General features: G+C 42.9%; 1 protein-coding gene across 2 annotated transcripts in view; it reads left to right on the top strand.

The window, feature by feature from the left end:
• SLC9A9 (solute carrier family 9 member A9) overlaps positions 1–22722 on the top strand; it is a 530083-nt gene that overhangs the window by 418121 nt on the left and 89240 nt on the right. For both annotated transcript variants that reach the window (XM_033090158.1, XM_033090162.1), the window contains one exon: positions 18207–18258. In XM_033090158.1, the coding sequence (XP_032946049.1) occupies positions 18207–18258 (52 nt within the window). The remainder of the gene's footprint in view (positions 1–18206; positions 18259–22722) is intronic.

Below are 22722 nucleotides of genomic sequence, written 5' to 3'. Positions count from 1 at the left end.
GAGTGAGAGAAGGCTCCACCCTCTCCACCCCTCTCCTCAATTACAATTCTGAGGGACTGTCCTAGGAGATTGGGAATAGAGGATGGGGGCGGGACTGAGAGAAACTAGCAAGGTCAGCATTCCTTCAGCCAGTTTTCATTATTCGATTCAAAGGCCCTACTTCGGAAACAAGTGAGCTCTCCAGGGACTTGTCCCTAAATTAAACACAACCTCACAGTTGTAGCCCAAAGACTATTAAATATGACTTTAGCACTTCAATTTATGTTTTCTTTGCCCTTCTTCCCCCACCCCCCACCCCACCCCTGTATCCCAGAACCTCAGCAACACATCACTGAGAAATCTAGACCTAGGGAATCAAATCAAAGAATCACAGATCAGGATCTCTCCATATTCAGATAACTCTTTCAAACAAATCTGGTAACAAACCTTGTGGATGCCATCCAAGTCCACCTTCCTGCGTAGCTTCTAGGAAAAGCAGTAGGTCAATGATAATATCCGCTTGGGGGAAAAACAGAGCCAGGCAGACAGCCTCCTGGAAAGACTCTCCTCTGGCCTGTGCCTGCACTGAGGTCAGCTTGACTTTCTCTTTGATGCAGAGGGTAGCTTCGGGCAAAGTATATTGGCTTAATCCTCGACCACTGATTCGTGTTAACTTAGTCCTTGGTGAGAAAGTTTCAACTGTGAATGAAATGGGAACTTTGAATGCTGGCAGCTGATTTTAATCAGACCTTTCTCGTGCTCTGTTCAAAGCTGTGCAACAAAGGACTGAGAGGCCAAGCCACTCTTCTAGATTGCCAGGGATGCTTTCAACATGTGGACCTCAGCTTGGTGCTCCTGCCATGAAGCTGTGTCCGAGAAAGCTGTGCATTCTCCCAAGTACAAGCCATGGAAGTTCAGATAACCATGATTGTGCCTGCCACTTTTCTGTCAAAAGAAATACAAGGTCATCACTCTATTCACAATTGAAACCTCCAAAGTTTTACTTTGCTTTAATGCCGTTAGTGGTAACTGAGACCAGGCACCACTGCCTGACCTCCCATCCAAATGAGCCTAATTCTTGCTCAAGGAAAATAAAAGCACAGACATCCAAAGTTCTCAGAACTACCGACAAATCACTGGAGAAAACTGGTACTGTTGAGCCCAGAATTAACGAGGCTCCCTTGTAGGAAAGTGTCAAAATACATCTCGGGGAGCATTCTTCTTTTTCTTTCCTTTTTTTTAATACAGGTCTTTTGTAAGGTCAATCTTCATTCCTCCTAGCTGATGATGCTTATGAGCAGTTCAAATAAAATGATGGGAACACAGCCTAATTCTTCACCTTTTTCTAAAGATGCACCTACTATCTCTGTAAACTGAAGTACCAATTCGGAAATTCAAGTATAGTTTTCTTTCCCCTCTGTGTGCGAAGATTATTTTTCGTATGTGGTACTGATGTTTTTGTCTCTTTACATTAGTGAAAATGAACTTTTAATAATGTGCCAGAAAAGGAGTCTTTGGTCATATACTTCCAGATCTGGAGGCATGAAGCAAATTATCTGGAGAATTTCACATGGCTTAGGAAAGGTCCAAATATTTAAAAGACACTCTGCTTAAGGCAGTTTTACTGGGGGTCATTTGTTGAAGAATTAGCTGCCATTGTGGGATTCTCTTCAAGTCGTTGTGCTTTCTTTGATGACATCTTACATATAAAGGTGATGCGGTGCTGTAGCTTCATTAGTATAATCCCTGAACAAACCTTATTAACATTATTAGCTATGTGTCATTTTATTCATCACTGAGCCCCTCATCTGCCCTGTAAGGGACCCGAGACCTTACACTTTAGTTCTCTGATACCCAGAATGTGATCCAAAGACCAGCAACATCTCTCAGGCCACAAACTGAATTGTCACCGCCTTCCCCCCCGCCCGCCCCCCAAAGCCCCAAGGTGACTGTATTTGGACATAGGGCCTATTAGGAGGTAATCAAAGTTAAATGAGGTCAGATGGGTGGGGCTCTGATTCAATAGGATTATGTCCTTACAAGAAGATACACCAAAAAAGAGAGCTTGCATTCTCTGTCTCCACACATGCACAAAGACGAGGGCACGTGACTACATAGCAAGAAGGCAGCCATCTGCAAGCCAGGAAGAGAGCTCTCAGGAGTAACCAAATCAGCCTGCACCTTAATCTTGGACTTCCAGCCTCCAGAACTGTGAGGAAATAACTGTGTGTTGTTTAAGTCCCCCAGCCTGTGGTAGTTTGTCATGGTAGCCCAAACTGATGAAGATATCTGCTGAATCAGATTCTTCATGCTAACAAGATCCCCGTGTGATGAGTATGTTAACAAAGGGAACATTTACATAAATATTGCTTGTTTTAAGAAAACCAGGAAAGATAGTGTGTTACCCCTGGGCTAAAACCAGTGGTGAGCAGTTACCATCCACCCTATAGGACAGGGAGAGGCAGTACTGACCAGAACCCAGAGAGAGTAGCTGCATAAAGAAGACTGCCGGTTAGTAGCTGAGGTTTGGGAGAGGGGCACACACAACCCTGGTGGCCGGCAGGGAGGGAGCCTGAGAAATGAGTACCCTGTCTTCTCCCTCCCTCCTCCTTCCACTATCCTGCTGGTGCTTCCCTCAGGCCAAAACCAACTCAAAGTCAGAAGATGAGAGAACACACTTGATGCCGGCCATCTTGGTGAGCATCGGGGAGCCCAGAACAGTGTGCAGGGGGAGAGAGGGTGGATATAGAGGGGCAAACAGAAAAAGTCACACCATTCCAAAAGGTCCAGATGTAGGGAAGCGAAAACAATTATGAGGTTATTTCACCCAGGGTAGGACTAACTAGAGTGAGGCAAACGAGGTACCTAGGATGCAAAACGTAAGCAGGTGCTCACTTCCAGGATCTGGCAAACGCTTGCTCAGCACTCACCTGACTAAGAGAGAGGATGCCTTGCTTGCCTCACCTAGTCCCAGCTCTAATTTCACCCATAGCCTTGGAATTGTGTTGTGTGCGATAGAATTAAGAAAAGGAATGTATTACTGCTTAGTAAGTAAGCATAAAAAGAACACTTTGTTAAAAGACTTAAAAATATCCCTGTGGACCCACCAGGACCCGGCAGGCTATATACATGTCCAGACATCAGGGCGCTTACCACTCTGGCACTGGCACTGGATTTCCATTATTTTGTGTGGGTGAGTCATTGAGTCCAACTGCACATTTTTTTCACATCTTAATATATCTGAAGTCAAGATGTACCTTATAATCAATGGCATCTTTGATTTGATGAAATTCAGTGTGAATACTTCGAGGATGTATGTGGCTTTATGACATTTCTCATGTCTACCACAATACCTAGCATGTAAGAATGGGCATGGTCTATCCTCAACCAGGACTTCATGCACGAGTGAATGAGTGAAGGAGGGAATGAATGAATGAAAGACTCCACTGATCCTAACTGGTATTTACTCTGAGAACTTGGATAGTGTAGTGTCATGAAAAACATAAGTTCATATACAATAGCTGTTTAAGCTATTCTCCTGACAGACTGAAGAAGCCTGAATGTTGTGTTAGCCATGTGCATTCACTTACCTCTCATTGTTTCATTGTCTGCAAAACTGATGCTAGTTCTGTTTCCATGCTGTGCACTTTCTGTAGTTTTCGTGATTTGAAAACATGTTTTACAGCAAACTTTACCCCACTCCTTTCATCCTCCTCTTTCTCATCTGCTTTAAGACAATTTCTTCCCAATGGCATTTTCATTAATTCTCCACTCACATCCCTAATTTTAACCCTGTGATTCTGAAACTAACGTACAGTTTTTAAATGTAATTCTAGCATTAAACATGGCTTTTTTATTTTTTAAAGTTTAAATATTTAACTTCATTTTAATATAGTCTTGCTTGCAAACATGTACCTCAGTCCCATTGTTAACAGCAGCTGGTTTGGCCAGAGAAAAATATTATTTTTCTAGTGATTTGCTTTAATCCCTCTCAACAAGAAATTAAAAATTATTTTCTACTCTTTTGATGCGTCATGCAGTAGCAGCTTCCTGGCTCACCTATTATCTCACCCTGTCCATTTCCCTTTTAAAATTTAGATATTTACACATTTTTAACAAAAAGGAAGATAATGCAATATTAGAACTCATATTTCTGACAACTCTCTTCTGGGAACAAGGAAGAAACATTTTCATTAAAAAAGTAAATATGTGTATATCACAAAGCTGGTTATTAATTATTAATAACACTTCATGATCTTACAAAGTGTTAATCACCCCAACCAAGGGAGGATAAAATTCTACTGTTAGTTTGTAGAGATCAGGGATCACAATCTACTTCCAATTATGGGCTTAAATAATGGTTTTCACAACGATTTTTTATCCCAAAGCTGTTTTAATTTCAATATTAGTTATTTATTAGTGTTGGTTAAATAATCTTCTTTGACTATTTTTTTATGTTTTAAGTCCACATGGTTAATAATTCTGTACCAACTGGTGATGGATAGCCAGCAGCAATAGATTTACTGGTGCAAAATTGTTACGGAATTCAGCTGCAAGTGCTTTTTAATGGTGAAGGTAAAGAAATGGGTTATAAATCTTTCTGCTTTTATTTTTAATTACTGAAATAAATGGTGTTACAATAGCTTTACTTCGGCTCCCCTTTCCAATCTCCATATGCTTTAGGTAATGCATAAATATTACCTAGTGCATGTTCTAGCACTTCATAAGCACTCAGTACACGTTAGCTGCCACCATTATAACTCTACGTCTCCAGCTGCCTTTTCACCTTCTGCTTCCCTTACTTCCATGCTCTATGGTTCTCTCTCTCAATACCTTGGTGCCCTTTTGCCCTTGAGCTTTTGTTTTCACCTCTTTCTGCTCTCAGGAATATGTCTGATCCAGTCATTTATATCTTGTGTAAATACAAGTCCAAATATTCTTCTCCCAAGTCTTGCCTTCAGGCTGAATCTCAATGGGAAATGAAGAGCTTGATCCCATGCTAAGGAAGTTCAGGCACCAGAAGTTAGAGAAGGTTATGATTTGGGGAGGTAGCCCTCTCAAAACAACTTCTAGAGTGACTACCTGTTCTACTAACAGGTAAAGCCAATTGGGAATGGAGAGTTCAGAATCAGCCATTAGAATTGTATCTTACATCAATTTTGTGAAGCTCTGTTGTTCTTCTCTTAGGATTAGCTTGGATCAACTTTTCTCCTGGATTCATGCACAGAGGAATTTTATGATTTCTGAAATGTATATCCCATGTATTTCCCTCTCATTGTCAAAGTCCATTCTTAATTTTTGAGGATGATTGCTCTTGGGGAGAATATACACCTTGCACCAAGAGAATACATATCCATCTAGGTTTTTTCCCACTAAAGTCTGAGTACATCAAACAATAACAATGTGAAGACTTGCTCTGAGATGGCACTTGAGACCCACACTACACACCAAGAGTGGTCTTTAATGAAGATCTGGTATTAGGCCACAGTTCTATCTAAAGTTCCTTATAGTTTGGAATGGTTTGGGAAGGAAATACACTTCTGGTATCATCAAAATGAGTTTATTTTGCCACATAACTATGTTTTGGTCAACAACAAACAACATATATGACGGTGGTCCCATGAAATTATAATGGAGGATTCCTGGTCAAGATGGAGGAGTAGAGAAATGCTGTGCTCACCTCTTCTCGAGACTACATCAGTTACAACTAAACTACAAAACAACCATCATTGATAACCTGAAGTCTATCTGAACCGAGGCCCTACAAGTACAGACATACAGAATAAGCCACCGCAAGTCTGGTAGGAGGGGCTGAAACACAGAACGGGCTGGTCCCACACTCTCCTGTGATGATTAAAAATTGGGACACATATCTTGACTGTGGTGTCCTCCCACCCAGAGGAGTGAGGGGTCCCAGCCCCACACAAGACTCCCCAGCCAAGAGTTCCAATGCCAGGGCGAAAAGTCTCCATAAATTCTGGCTGTGGAAAATAGCAGAGATTGTAGCTGAGTGAGCCAGAGGGTGGCTGCAGTCCTAGGCACTCCTCTTAAAGGACCCATACATGGACTTGCTTGTTGATGGACTCACTCGCTCTGAGCTCCAACACTGGGACAGCAGCTTGAAAGGCACTAGGGACATACAGGGAGGAATTGAGTTGTCTGACTTGGGAGTGAGGGCTGGTGGGGCAGCTTTATTCCAGATAGGGGAGCTGGTGGAAGCCATTGTTTCTGTGTTGAGCCTTCCCCCCACTATGTACAGACAAAGACAGGCACCATATCTGAGTCTCCATCAAACTGGCTCTCACCTTTCATCTGCCCCACTTAGTGATTTTCTGAGACCCCACCCCACCCAACTTTTGAGCATACCCAAGCCACTTTCTGTGGCTTTTTTGTATGAACAACCTCTCTTAGTTCATTCTGTGGATTTTCATAAAATCTCTCAAAGATTCACAAAACCCAAACAAGCAGCATCTGACTTTGGCATGTCCCGTACCACTAGCTGAGCAACCCTAAGCTTTGCACTAGTGATAACTGGCCTTGGTTCACAGATTGCCTTCTTGAGGCACCTCCAAGCCCAGTTCAGGTGGTAGCCATCTGTGGATTGATTTGTGGCTCATACCAGGTGGCCCTGAGCAGGGCACAGGCTGCAGCTAAACTTGACCTGCATAGGGCCAGGTGGGTACTAGACTAGTTAAGGAATCACTTTTTAAATTATATAAATGTCTAACCACTATGATATACACCTGAAATTAATATAAAATAATATTGAATGCCAAAATAAATAAATAAATAAAGTATAAAACAATAAAAGTAAAAAACAAATGCAACCAAGGGCACACTCACTCACACACACACACACAAAGATTATAATGGAACTGAATTTCCTGTGAGAAATAGAAGGATATGTGGTTCAGAAGGATTTTTTTCCTCTGACAGGAGCAGTATGTGTGGGGCTTGGCAGCAGATTTCCTCTCACTCTCAGCACCTCAATTTTGAGTACAAATTCCATCCCCATGAGTCAGCCCTGACCTTTCTCAGTGCATAGGAGCCTGTCCCTCCAGTGCTACACTGAGGGGGCGCTACAGCTGTTTCAGATCTAGTCTGACTGTCTGCAGAGCACACTGCTGTAAATTCTCTGTTGAGGACAAAGATCCTATACAAGGACACAGGTCCACAGGAGCCACCTTAACAAGTATTTAGTGCCACTGCCACTTAGTAAAAGCTTTCTGTGGTAGCTTTGAGCCAGCCTGTCCCTGCACTTCGGAAATGTTTTCAGGCTGTAATGATGTAAAGCACAGATAAGTTTCATTTCTTCCATCAATTTAATGCCAGAGAGAGCCCTTTGTGCCAGATAGGGTCCATGGAACCAAAAACAAATTTCCAAAGTCAAAATATGGAGTCCTTGGTTCTACATCCTCTCAATGTTAAACAACTTCTCTTTTTATGAATGTCACAAAGTTCCTTAATGTAACCACTGCTCCAACATGCCATAGCCAAAATCAAATCGCCCCAATGTCCCTTTATCTGTCCATCCTGATTTCTTGTTCCCACTGATGCTCAGGCCCCCTTTCATTCCCTCCTGACAGTCACTATTATGGTGATTGATGCCTCACCCAGCCAATTTCTCCTCAATATTTCCAATCAACCCAGCCCATCTCCATGTTTGTGGAACAGCATTGACAACTTTGATGTTCTATTTCTGACACTGTCAGAGGGAACAAGGGGGAGGGCTGGTGGGATACTGGTGTACACGTAATTCCTAGGCCTTCACACTCACTCACTCACCCAGGGCAACTTCCTGTCCCACAAGCTCCATTCATGCTAAGTGCCTTTGTACAAGTGTGCCATTTTTTAAAAATCTTTTGCATCATATTTTACATCATATGAAACTTTTCTATGTTTAGATATCTTTAGGAGCACAAATACTTACCTTCGTGTTACAATTGTCTACACTGTTCAGTACAGTAACATGCTGTACAGATTGGTAGCCTAGAGCAACCATATGTGTAGGTGTGCAGTGGGCTGTACCATGCAGGTGTGTGTAAGTGCACTCTGTGATGCTCACACAATGACAAAATCGCCTAGCAACACATTTCTCAGAACATATCCCCATCGTTAAGCAAGGCATGACTATAAGCACAATAGTTTCCAGGTTTTCACTTTTCTGCCTCTTGCTGAGACCTCTGACAGTCCGGGATTTATCCTCAATCACTTTTGGTTTCACAGCAACATACAATCAGACTCTTACAACTACTTTGTACTCGGTAAAAAAATGTCCCTCTTTTTTCCCATACAATATCTTCACTGGAATTTAAACAAGTTAATCCACTTAAAAGTGAACAAAACACTCCAGAGCTTTCCTGGGCATGTGCTCTGTCCCAGGCAGCGCACCCAGAGGGAAACCACAGGGGAGGAAGGCCAGGAGACTTCCTTGATAAGCCATCACATCTGTCTTCTCACCAAAGGGTGTCAGTGTGCTTGCAGCTTAGGTCAAAACAAATTAGTCTACATAGTCAGTCTCAACCCACTTTCTAACTGACTCTTATCTGTAGCGTGACGTTCACTTACATCTTGGCGGAACTAAGCCCTCCAAACCCAGAGGAAGTTCTGCCAAACTCAAGGAACAGGATGTATATCTGTACTTCTGTTTGCGACGTGTACTTGTTTATTGGTGTTTATCGGTCAAAGAACATAATGTTTTCAGCATACTTATATTTCCCCAAGTGTATTTCTAAATTGACAGACATTATAAACACCGTCCCCACAGCTCATCCACACGTCCAGAGCACACCTACTCTTCTCAGTCTTTACACTGTAAATAAGCCTCCGCTGGAGCCAGAAGTCACAAGGAAAATCGATGTTAAGATCAGGTGAGGAAATAAACACAACTCTTATGCTGGAGTCACTTAACTTTAGTCACTTAACTTTATTCAGAAGGCCTAAATCTCAAAGACACATCCCCAACCACCACAAGGACAGCAGCAGCCACTGCTCTGAGCAGTCTCCAGGTTGGGTCCTGTGCTGAGCCTGGGCAGGCATTATCTCACAACAACCTTATGAAATAGTTACTATTCATCTTTTCATTTTATGTAAAAGGAAGGTGAGGCAGAACTTCTTGCTTATAGTCATACAAGAAAGTCGTGGGATCAGCTAGTCAGGGTATTTAACTCTTCATGATTATGCTGTATGTCTCTTGTTAGCTGTTACCTAGTATTTTCAGCAAACTGTAGCAGCAAAGACTTAAAGAGTGATCAGATCCTTCTTTAATTTGATGGACCTGAGAGTGACCTATGGAATCTGTTCCACATTCAGTCTCTGAAAGAAAAACAAATGTCACATGGGCAGGTTTAGGACACCAACAGGAATGTCACATCACATGAACCCTGGATCCAGCCATTTCAGTGAGTAACCAGACAAGTCCTATTGGTGAGAAAGTGTGACCTAGCAGAGCATACATTTGACCACCAGGTGGAAACCCACTGGTGGAAACCCACTAGGCAGCTGTGCCCTCAGCAGCGTCCCCAGACTTGTATCTTACTTGTCTTTGGGAGTTCACAGTCATATCACATACTACATGTCCCCAAATTGTGGAACCTCCCTTTCTTCTTTCACTTCATGGGAAGATATTTCAACTTGTCACTCCCTAAATTCAAAACCAGAGTTGTCTCTGAGTACATATTAACCTTTGTGCTCTAAAACTCCAGTTGTCTAATAGAAGTGTAAGATCCTCTACCCAGTTGCTACCACAAGGAGTTTGCTATCACAGCACCTCTGATATGGTCCATCATCCTTTGCTTGAAAGTATCCACGAACTGGGGGACGTTGCTTTTCCTGAGCCCACACTGACTACACTGGATGACTCCCATGTTGTACCATCCCATGTAGTACATATTAATCCAAACTGAAACTTTTCTACATCTACTGCCACAGAAAATGTTCACCTCTCTCCAAGATGATGGTACTCTCCTAAGCATCTTTTCTTCCAGCTCTCTGTAGCCCTTCCTAAATAAGATATCCAAACTGTCTTCAGATACTGAATGTGACACACCCTTCTCCAGCTTCTTTGAATACAAGTATTCTCAGTCCACTGATCTTGGCCTCGAAACACCCATTATTGCTCCCTTATTCCTTGGACTTGACTGTTTGGTCTCAACCACTACCTCAGACAAGCAAAGAGTCAAAACTCATAAAGGAGATTGGGGGTGGGGGGCTCTTTTTCTTGAGCTTATGAGAATGTAAAGAGCTGTGACCTTGCTTCACTCACAAGAGAATGCTCAGACCCTACTGACCCTGAGCTTTAGGTCCATCTTTCTAGTGGGGAAAACTCCCACACATGCTTCTTCTCCACCCATCACATGGGTAATGGCAGGGACAAGCCATTCAGGTGTCCTGAGGGGGAACTCAGAAACATCTCAGTACTTTCCTTCACTCCACAGTCAGTCCTTCACGTTCCCCCAGACCACCCCACCATGCACACATCGCTCAAATCTCTCCTCCACCACCACTATCTTAGTTTAGACTCTAATGGATGCATTGCAGTAGTCTACTAAATGACCTCCACGCCTCCAGGTTCCTAATACCAAAATGTGTGCCACCAGTGATTTTTCTAGAACATAAATCTAATCATTTCATCCCCTACAGCCTAGAGAAAAAAATTTTTCCTAAGCATAACATTCATGATCCTTCATAATTTGGCTTCAAATTACTTTCTGATCTCACCCACAGCAGCTCCGCCCCCTTCAATATGAGTAACCCTTGCAGTTGAGCCACACAAGAGTGTTTATCCTACCCCGAACCGACTTTGTTCTTCTCAGATTCTCTACACTTGCTCACGCAGTGCCCGCAGCCTGAAGTGCCCTCCACCTACCGCCTCCTTTCCCCTTATGTTATATCCTCCTATATGTCATCTCAGCCAGCTCACAGGGAGGCTGTTGGCTAAGAATGCCAGAGGCACTCACCCGACCCATCACTTGTACTGCGCCCCACAGACATTTCCACCACCCGGTGGGCCCTGCTGGTTTTTGCCACGATTGCAGGAGGCACTCCAAAAACCATCAGAGAATTCTGAGGAACAAGATTTATGACTTGCAGGTTCTGGGGGCAACTCAGAATGCCCCAGGGACACATAAATGTGAATAAGCAGGTCCCATGTAGAGAGAGAGAGTAGGAACGTGAGTACCACAGAAAGAGCAAAAGTGAGGGAGAAAGAGAGAGCGAAAGTGAGGACCTGGGGCTCTGCTTCTATTACGATCCAAGAGTAAGGTGTCCAGGTTTTCATGGGTTCACTCTTTACTGGCTAATTTACAGCAGAAGGCGAAGAAAGGGAGAAGCAGGGTGACTCAAGCAGTCAATTATCTAGGTTACCCTGGGGCTTTCTGAAAGAAGGGGTTTTATGAGGGGTGGGGGCAGCCTAATTCCTACTTGGTTGTTTTGCTAGTACATAGCTGTGTAGTCCAGCTGGCAATACGTTTATTCGAGATGGATGCCTCGGCAGTCTAGAGCTGAATGCCAGGCACTTATAGTACACTCACTTTCCAATACCCAGCTCCTCTACAGCCCATCTGGATTGGCTCTTTGGTGGTGTGTTCAAATAATTCTGTGTGCAATGCATATCTCACCATACTGTAGTTCTTTCTTTCCAACGCCTGGCTTCCCTATTAGAGCTTATATCATTGATGGCAGGAATCCTGCTATTGACTTTTATATCTTAGAGTCTGTTGTTTATAGAAAATCTACTCTTGGCTTTACTTATTGTATTTACCAATCAATTTAAGGTACATCGATTTCTCTCTAATGATAACACCAATAACAAGAATATCAGCTGATATTTCAGGTGTGCTTCCTAGGTGGCAGCCAATATTTTACATATACATATAATACATACAAATATACATATACATATAGTACACATAAATATAATACAATATTGCATTATAATTTTATGTATTAACTCATTTCATCTTTATAATAAGCCATAATGTAGATATATGCTTATTCCCATTTATAGTTGAAAGAACTGAGATTTAGAGAGGTTAAGTAATTTGCCTCAATGTTACAAATGTAATAAATGATAGAAGTGAGATTGGAACCCATGCAGCCTGGCTCCACGGTCCCCACTTTCAATTACTGTGCCACGCTAAAATAACAGTATGATTTAAAGTGATATTTTCCACTTATTTTAATTCACTTGCATATTTCTCCAAAACAAACTTAAAATATTTGAATGATTGTACTAGATTAATTTTGGCCATACACAGCTATACTAATATTTAGTCAAATATATTTGCGGTGGGGTGGGGTGAAGTACCAGATTTTAACACTGTGTAATGTTCTAATAGATACACAAAAGTCCCCAAACCTCCACAAATGTCTCTCACACCCCTCCATTGTCTTTCTGTGTTTATGTGCTCAATGTCCAGTCACTCTTCCCTTACTGAAAATGTCATTTTTCACACTTAGCCATCAAATACAGCTCTTAGAGGAAGTGGTTTGTCCTCCCCCGCCACCCATCCCTGTCAGCAGGGGGCTCAAAAGAACCAAAACTGCGCCTAAGACTATAGGAATTCCCACGATGGGAATAAACCCTAGTAATATTTCACTGCCTTTCTGGAGGTGCTAAGTGATAGGATCAGAATGAATTTTGTGGGCTTAATGGGAAAGTGAGCCTTTTGTTAGCTACTTACCTTGCTTTCCTTTAAGAAAATCCCAACTTTGGAGCATTCGATTTGGCCATAGCTGGATATGGGAGCAACCCAAGATTTTTTATGTCTAATAAAATTCACCAGAATGGAGGCATGATAGGAAGGAAAGCGCATTATGGTGCATAGAGATGGGTTCTGCTCTGAAGATGGAACTGGAACTTGAAAATGAGGAACCCGAGCAAGACGTTAGAGGGTGCCGCTGGAAACAATACATGCAAAGCTCGCTTTAATGTCCATTTCAATACCAAAGAGGCAGTACTCGACTCACTTAGAACTAAAAGGGGCATCAAGAATACAAAACATCATATAGAATTTTAACCAGCCTTTTTAGTTGCTTTTTAATCCTTTCCTGATTCTTCATTTCTCTATATTTTGAGAGATGTTCCTGGGTTGTATGGTTTTTCCTCTGTGTACCCGGCTTCCCTATTCTAAGGCTGCTGGCACCTTTATAGTTGTCACCCACCAGCTGCACCCATTCTTTATTATAATGTAGTTTCCTTTCTACCTTCCTGCTCTGCTGTTTGTCTGCCCAGTTCTATCCTTTCCCTCTCTTCCCCTGGCTCTTCAATCAACTTTCTTTCTTTCTTTGTTCCCCTCTCACCCACTCCTAGACCACAAGTAAATTGTAAATAAATTCCAATCTGAGAAGTTTGGCCTCCTTGAGTAGAAATGATAATTTACTATGAAACCAGAAACCCCTGCTGTACACTGGCCACTCCCTATGGCTTAACAGTAGTTGTTACTGTGTATTCAAGGATTGTTCAATGCAGAGCTGGGCACTAGGAGGGTTTATCTCTCAAACTGCTGAGCACTGAGCATGGCAGGACTTGGCTCTGGCCTCACTAATTAAAAAAAAAAAGCACTGATATGGATGAAAGTAGTAAGAGTAATAACATCAACCATAGCTGCTGACATTTCTTGAGAGCTCACTAGGTACCAGGCCCTAAGCTAACCACTTTATAAGTATTTTTTCATTTAATCCTCACCACAACCCTGGGAAGCAGGGCCTGCTATTATCCCCATTGCACTAACGAGGAGACCGAGGCACAGATAGTTATGCAGGTCACACAGCAGTAAGAGACACTTCACAGCTGGGCTTCATTGAGCCTCCACAGCTGCAGGGCAGTGCTCAATCCTGGGATTCCAGCTCGGGCTGGCACATCATCCCGAGCAATAGCTCACCCCGCACAGCTGGGTATAACTGCACAGGTGAACACAGGGTGAACGAGGGTTGCCATAGCCAGAGCAGGTGATCACAGGTGCCACAGAAGGGTTGCCGGTCTGGGAGCAGAGAACAGAGTTGAAGGCATACAGGAACTGGTAGTCCAAGTCAGTGAAAATGTAAGTGATGGGGGACCTGAAGCTAGGTGTGGCGATAAGATGGGTGGTCCACATGGTCATCAGAAGGGGAGGGGCAATAGTGGGGAGTTCAGGAAAGGAGGCGGAGCTCCAAAGATGCCAGGGCTGGCCAGCATGGCCCCAATCACCAGCTGGAGTTTTGAGAGAGGACATTCAGCCGATGGGAGAGGAACTGGCAGATCCCGGCAGGGCTACAACTCAGCGATCACATTGGGTACTGAAGTTTAGAAACAAGGACAGATACAGTTACCAGCCCTAGGGCACTGTGTCCAGATCAGACCCACAGAAAGAGTTGCTTAACTCTGCTGGAAAGGTGCTAAAGAGCCTTGGATGTCACCTAAGGCGGCCAGGCTTCATCTCAAACACCTGTGACCTCACCTAGAGAGCCACTCTATACACCCACGGCACCACTAACCAGGTGACATCATGTTTTCTTTCTAATAAACTCCCAAGAACCAATAGTGTGTGAGTGATCTTTTATGCAGAAAAGTAGGTAGATACAAGTTAACCCGACCTGAATATCACTTTCATTTCTGACTTGCTTTCTTGAACAGGAGAATAAGAGATACAGATGCAGCTGGCACACTGGCTTCACCAAATGTGTGTGTGTGCGCCAAGCATTTTGATATCGGTTTATATATCACAAAGGAGAGAAGATAGAAATTGACCTCAGAGGCAATGCAGAGCATGTCTGGGGGTGTGCAAGGGTGGGGCAGGGAACACCTGCATTTTACTGTAAATCCTTGCATGTTAGAATTTTATTATTTTGTTATATGTGTGTATGTGTGTGTGTGTTGTAAACTTGAAAAAAAAGTATCAAATTTGAGTATCAGTCCCATACTACCTTAAAAGGAGACAGGCAGGAAATCAAGGCATTTTAACAGGCAGGTACAAGAATTTTAAAAAGAAAAAGATTAGCAGCCGGGGTCCATTTAATGTGGGCATGAAAGGTGGGTAATCTTGGAAATCATTATACTCAGTGAGGAGCCAGTGGCGATACTGAGACCTCCAGGGAAGATTCGAGTGTCCCCACCATACTCTGTTTAAGGAAGCAGGGGGCAAGAGAATATATTTTGGAACAACTTTTATCAAGAGAGCTAGAATCACAAGTGAAAGGAGACATCGTCCTTATGTGCCTTTCCTTCACACCACTTAAATTACAATAAATTTTTAAAGATTTTTCTACTGAAACCTGCCAAACTGTATGCCTGTGAGGGCACGGACCATGTCTGTTTCATTCACCCCCACGTGCCCAGGAGGAAAATAGCTTTCAGAGTTTGTCCTCAAGCCACTTGAGATGTTTAGTCTGCTCTCTGCCCAGAAGCGCTGTGGGCCTGGCTCCAGGAGCAACCTGACCTTGCGTGACCTGGGAGTGGGGAGAGAGGAGGTGTGTCCCTGCTGCTGGTTCTGTCACTCAGGCCTCTGAGATGCTTTCCACCAGGTCCCACATAAAACTGAAGAACTTAATCCCCAGCCGTCATTCCTTAGCTCCATCTGGCTGCCAGAATAATTGAAACTAGAAATGTCTGCTTTGATTGCTGCCGAGGAGGAAAGCCTATATTTTAGTGGGAAACTTTAGCATATACTGCCTCAAACTTTACACATTGGTTATCTTGTGAAATTTGATTTCTATTCTCTCCAGTTGTCTAGACAGAGAATGAGAAAATGGCCCTAAACAGATGCAGCAGTGTGGGAACGTGAGGACCTTCGTCAGTCACAGCCTACATGGGTGCCGGGTAGCCCCGGGAGGGGGTGCTAATCTAGGCTCTTAGGGGGCTCCCAGCATCAGCCAGCGTCAGAGCCGCCAGAGGTGCGAAGATGGCCCAGCCGCATGAGAGAGAGGGCCGGGGCCTCCAGCCGGGACCCCACTGTTCATACTCAGACCACTGTACCTCAAGGTCGCGCCTAGATCCACCTTGGGAGGCTGGACCAATTCTCCCCCACTCTTCCTCCTCTATGCCTTCCTCTATCCTTCTACCCACACCTCCCTCCCTTCACCTCCTTCTGTCCTACCCCCTTCTCTCTTCACCACTCCCCCTCCCTGCCTCACCCTCCTCCAAGCACTGCCCTCCGCTCCCCTCTCTCTTTTCCTCCTGCCCTCCTCCTTTCTCACTCACAGACTTTCCCTCTCTCCTCCCTTTGCCTTCTTTCTCTGCCTCTAACTTCAATGAAATGGATCAAATAGTTCTGTCTACAGTAAGAGAATCGCAGGTTAGCCCCATCCAGAGGCCCTTCCCATTACCTGAAGGCCAACGTTCAGAATACAAGAAAGAGGTACTCATTCCCCCCTGGGTGGAGAGAAGGGGGTACTCATGCCCAGAGAACACTCAGTGTTGGAGAAGCAGAGGTATTTTAAACAGGCTGTCTCTCCACTTCTGCCCTTTCCTTTGGTATGCTCACACAGCTGCCTGCCTGAGGGGCAGCTTCTCACCCTGTCTTCCCTTCCCCTCCTAGAGAACAGAACTGAAAAGGGACTGAAGTGTTCACAGGAGCAGGAGTTGACGCTCTAGAAACTGTGGTGTTCACAGGAACATCTCAGGGCAGCTTGAGCCAGGTGTCCCAGGTCCTGAGCTGCCCACCCCCACAACCCTCCCCACAACCCCGCCCCACACAGGCAAGACCCACTCTCCAGAACAGAGGAAGTTTAAGCTCCAGGCACTTCTCTTGCTCTGGCCCTTCCAAGACTCTGGGAAGAGCACTGGCACTGTGTTCTCACGGTCCTATGTTTTTGTAAGATTTGCAAAAGGCGTGTATTTTAACCACAGTTGGGGCAAGCACTGTTTCTGTCCACTGCACTTCCCCTCATCATACTTCTCCTCTGGTCAGATGGCCCTGGAGTGGCCGTGGGCATTTGAGAGGGTCCAACTTAAGGGGAAGTTGAATTGGGAATGCATTGAGTTTTCCTTTGGTGAGACGTGACTGGGTGGCCCCGTGGTCACTTCTGTGCACGGGCAAGTCACTGCCGACCACCCCAGTGCAGGAGCGGCATGCAGAAACGGTGTCACAGGCCGACTCAAAGGTGAACGTGTCCCATAGCACCTGGCCTCAGAAGTCTCTGGGTAGCGGGGGGAAAACGAGGCTTGAAATGCTCTGAACCAGAAGCCAGTCTGTGGGAAAGTCTTCCAACCCTGAGATGTGTGAAATGCTAAGCGCCAGATCCGGTTCCCAGGACGACGGCTGGCAGAACCGAAGTTGAGGAATCCATGCAATAGTGCAGCACTCATGCGGATGTTTCTGAGAGTTCTGAGAAATGAAATTTACCAGAAATCTCGTCTTGCAGGGCATTTACCTGTAACAGCAATGCACACAGCAGGCGTGTCTGTGTGGAAGGAGGCAGGCTTAATGCCTCCCAGCTATCAATCATTTCAATGAGTCTTGTTAACCGGTACGATAATGATAATGATCATATAGACTATAGAGCACCAAAGTATGCGGGCAGAACTCACAGAGGAAAAAGGATTTTTAGAGGTGTGTCAGGCAGTTAGTTACTTAGATTATATGTATTGCCTGGATTTTGAGATATCTATTGTATTTGCCTGATTTTAAAAGTATGTAATTTTTTGTAATTTATTTTCTAAAGTCATTTTCATACCTAATTTTGTATTTATATTTTTGTATTAACACCCCCACCCCCCCCAAAAAAAAAGCTATATAAACCTCATGACCCACAAACCGGGATCCTCCCTACTGGCAGCCTAGGTGAGTTTCTGGACAAAGGATACGTTTTTTTCTGTCTTGGAGAGCCACCTACTACTCCAGCCTGACTTCCCATCCCCTCCACCCCCACTCCCAGTGCAGTTTAGTCAGTGAGTCCTGCCTAGGGAGCAGGCAGCCTTCCCTCCAGGATCCCTGTTTTCCGGCTGCAGAGGCCCTTTTCCCCAAGGGCTCCTATCCCAGTTCTCAGGCTCTTGCTCTCGCTGGGAAAGACCTCAGCGAGGAACAGCTGTTGGTGCTCCATTTCACCAGCTACGTGGAGGCCCAGCTGTGCAGTTCTCATTTTGCCATAAATCTGTTTGAAGTGCTTTTGATTCTGGAAGAAGTTGGTTGGTTTTCTGCCAAACCTTTCCTCTGATTTTGTATTGTGTTTGGTTCAGGTGATCTGACACACGTGACTCTCTCGTCTCATCTGCAACAAAGCTATTACCAGTTTTCTGTTTTCTTTAACAGAGTTGGTGTGGACCTGGATGCAAATCTGAAGGAGGAGCCCTCTTCACACCAGGCAAGTCAAAGAAGCCCATGCGTACATAGAGTGCAGAGATGTGAGATGTTCTGTTCCGCGCAATTGTTCCGTGCTTTCCAGTGTGTGGCCAAGAGGCCTGCTCTAAAGGGAGCTGTCTTTGCAGATAAAACTAATCAGATGACTATAAAATCCACTAAAATTCAGGGTGTCAATAACCTCTGCATAACCTTCGGAGTGCTTAGCACCAGCATACACTTACTCCCTCTGTGTAGCAGCAGGAAGCCTGGAAACTGCAGTGTAGGAGGAAAAATGCAGCTTTTGGAATCAGGCAGCCTGCAGTTCACACCCCTGCCTGGAAACTTGCTGGCCAGGGAATCGCAGTGAAACTTAGTGCACGTCGGATGCATGTTAGGCACCCAATGAATGGACCTGTTTCTCCTGCATGACTTCTCATTTACCAGGTCTAGTTGTACAAAGATTGAAACCTTGCAAAAGCACAGCAGAGCTATCTAGGTGAGCCATTCCTGACTTAGCTGAGCAACCATTCTCTGCAAAGACCTGAAAATTCTCAGGGAAAATTGTTCAGAACTATGTGCTGTCCCCTCAAGTAAGGGAAGCGTATTCTCTAAACCCTGGACTTGAACTTAACATCATAGTGGAACATGCTATTGGCAATTTTCTATTAGTCATTTTTAAGTCAATACTTAAACAATTGTGGGGAATGTGGCAAGTAGACAGACCTGAGAGAATAACACAGTAAATAAGGATGTTGCTGAAAGAATTGTGTTATGATCATGTCCAAATTTGAAGAGGCTCCATTTCTCTTTTAGTTCATGGTTTTTCTCTACAATACTATCAAGAGGGCACAACTGGTTAGTGCCACTGCTTTCCAGGTTCACACAGACATAGAGAAGGAAGGATCCTGTGCTCTGCGGAAAGGGCTGGAAGTTAAGTGAGTGGTGATCCTGGCTCACATGCACTTTGAATGCTTTTGTCACATGTGTTCCAAGGCCAGGCTGGTGCTATTTTCACAGACGTCTCTGCCCAGGAAACACACCTAACTGCAGGACTGAGCACAGCCAGGGTGCCAGCATCCTGGGATTCAGACCAGCCTGGTGACCTCAGAAAGGTGACCAAAGTCATCTCTGTATACTGGTGGACTGATGAGCAGGGAGTGAAGGCTGATGGTACTGAATTTTTACAAAGGATTGTCATCTTATGTAGATCAACTAATCCAGTCTTCTACTTTCAAGTAAAACTTTTATCTAAAACTATCCCTTCTTTTATATTGTTTACTTTTTAAAAAAGAGAGATAAAGTAAGAAAATTCTTTATCTTCCTCTAATTGCCTAATATTTTACAATCACATGTAATTATTGGTAAGATTACCTACTAGCCTAACTCCTTCCTTTTACAATTTAAATGTATTTTATTTTAGCTCATTCACACCATTGTTAATTCAGTAATAGCTTTTACCTGAAGATACTTAAACCAGTAGAAAACTGTGTTGCTGTTATTGTTGGAGAAATGAGATAGTGCAACATAATGCATTGAAAACGATGTGGTATTTGGATCTTAGGCAAGGTTTTTACATCTTTGAATCTCAGTTTGTCTGTAGAACGTGAATGATAATGTCTATTTCTCCAGGTTGTTATGACAATCAAGTAAAATTGTATCTATAAAAACTGCCTAATAATTGTTAGGTAAATCTATCTTCTCTTATGAAGAATTTGAGGCAGCTAACACCACCATGTATAATAAAATAATAGTAAAATATTTTAAAGAATTTTAAAATTCAGTAAAAGAAAAATTAATAGGAGCAGAAAATCAAAACCAATGGAGAGAAAACAATCATGAATAAGTAGATCATAAGGTCCTATATGGTTGCTATGATTGAACTACAAGTAAGCTTTCTGACAGCCAAAGTGAGGGAAAAAAGAAATAATAATCAGTAATATGCTAAATTATTATCATTACAGGGAAAAATCATACTCTCTTCTCAAGTGATACAAAACTTCACAGGCCATGATATTTTAAAAGAAATTTCTCACTTGGGGCTTCCTGTACAGTACACATAAAGAGCTACGTAAATGTTAATGAACTAATCTTAGTATAATTTGCATGGTTCCTACTGAACTGCTTAAAAATAATTTTATTTTTAAGAAGTGTCCCGGAAATGTTCTTATTCATGATAATGTTTGGCTACCAAGGTAGTTACCTTTCAGAAAGTGGTTTTCTTCAGACCTTGGATTAATTCTTATCTTCCGTGTCAAGTACAGGAAATAGTGAGCTCAGGCTGCAAGAAACAAACCACAGTATCCATGCAGCTGCCACTCCAGCTGGACTGTTTTTTGTTTGGGTTTTTTTTGTTGTTTGTTTTTTTTTCTTTTTTTTTTGGTGCTTTGTCAAGAACCTCACTGCCCTCATTTTGCTTGACAGCTCGTTGCTTAGTATCACATCTGGTGCTCTCTCTGACTACAGAGCATAAATCCTAATTCTTAGGAGGATCGCATGCTTCCATTTGGTTTGCATGAACTAATAGGATAATCTGTTGCCCTTCACACTGGTCAACCTCTTTTTTAAAAAAAAAGAATCTATTCCTACTTATCAAATGCTAAAAATTTCATAGATTGTATGGCAATTACTGATTATAGTCTCTCAAAATCAATAATAAACATATTTTTAAAGGAATTTCCTCTTTCTCTATTCATGGAAAGTAAAATAACCTTTGGGAAATATAGACTTGTAGCTGTGACTAACAAACAATGTCACAATTTTCCTTTTTGCCTTATTACACCTTTAGAGTGTGACTGTATTACATTCTTACTTGTACCAGACCCAGAAGCTTTAGAAAGCATGTTCCCCGTGCAACAATTAAACTTTAACTACATACTCTATGTAAATGTGCTACTTTGAGAAATGGAAGGTATAGCATTTGTGAATTTTATGTCACACACACACGCACACACACACAAACCTCAGACCCCCTCCCCCATCCCCCTAGAAAGCTCTCCTTGTAACTGATTCTGTGTCCTTGGAAGCACGGCATTACAGAGATGTGATTGGCTGGAGTGCTACACCTGCCTTTAATCTTTCGGTAGAAAATCCCCGTTACCCAAGAAGGGCTGCCACGTTTACTTCCCTTTTTCCCTTTTTGTCGTTTTTTCATGACATCCTAATATTTGTTGAATACTGACTATCGTTGTTAACACTGTTCTAGGCACCTTATCTATGTTAACTCACTCACTTTCCAAGAGAACCGTAGGAGTAAGTAGGTGCCATTACCATCCTCATATTTCAAATGTAACTCTGTGTACAGTTACATATTTCCTCCTCAAAAGTATATCAAAAATTATCCTAGGTCCAGTATACCATATTACAGATTGCAGGTTATATACCAAGACATAAAATAAAGGACCAATGTACAGGCAGTTAAACTTAGTTAAATTTTCGGGGAGTCAAAAGTTACACGTGGATTTTCTATTGCACAGGGGTTCAACACCCCTAACCCCTGTGTTGTTCAAAGATCAACTGTACTAATAGCCTACTGTTGATCAGAAACCTTAACTCATAACATAAACAGGTGATTAACATATATTTTGTATGTTATAGGTATTATTGACTGTATTCTTACAATAAAGTAAGCTAGAGAAAAGAAAATGTTATTAAGAAAATCATAAGGAAAAGAAAATACATTTACAATATTTACTAAAATATCCGCATATAAGTGGACCCCCACAGTGCAAGCCCGTGTTGTTCAAAGATCAACAGTATACAGTATTATGCATTTGTCTGAAAACAAAACAAAACAATGTTACCCCCTACCAAACTACCTTCAAAATGTATAATGGCTGACCGTAATAGAATAACTGGTACCCTGAATATATGATACATTTCGGGTATTGGATAACAGGCAGCAAAGGACTACGACCCTCAAGAGAAAGAAAACAAATGAGGAGAGCCCGGCTGTTCCTTGACCTTCTGCCGCGAGGTGCTGTCCCCATCGCAGTGCCAGGAGGCAGAGTCCAAGCAGAGAATCTGCAAGTGCAGAGAGGCGGTTTCACCGGGTTGAGGAGTTAGAGACTGGAGTTTGGGTGTTGATAAGTGGCTGGAGATTTTTATTGTTGTCACCTCGGAAAAGTTACTTTAATTCTTTGAACTTAAATTTCATCATTTATAAAACAGAGATTGCAATAGTTGCCTTGATTCATCGTGGTACAGGTTAAATGTGATTTTATATGTTGTACTCGATATATAAAAAGTGCTCACTACATTGTAGGTGCCATCTTCCTTCACCTCCCCTTCCTTGTTATTATTTCTACCTTCTAGATCATGCAACTGTAGACTCTGCAGGTAAGAGAAATACATGGAATTTAGTGTCAGGCAGTAAAAAGTTAGTGGGGGGGGTATACTTTTGGATGTATAAATCATAAGCAAGTATAACCAAAATAAATTTAATATTGATTAAGGGAAAACCCAAGATATTTGCTCTGAAAATTCATTT

The sequence above is a fragment of the Rhinolophus ferrumequinum genome, chromosome 2 (assembly GCF_004115265.2).
Source record: "Rhinolophus ferrumequinum isolate MPI-CBG mRhiFer1 chromosome 2, mRhiFer1_v1.p, whole genome shotgun sequence".
Lineage (NCBI taxonomy): Eukaryota > Metazoa > Chordata > Mammalia > Chiroptera > Rhinolophidae > Rhinolophus > Rhinolophus ferrumequinum.
Note: the sequence above shows the minus strand (reverse complement) of the source record. Positions and strands in the feature narration are given on the sequence as shown.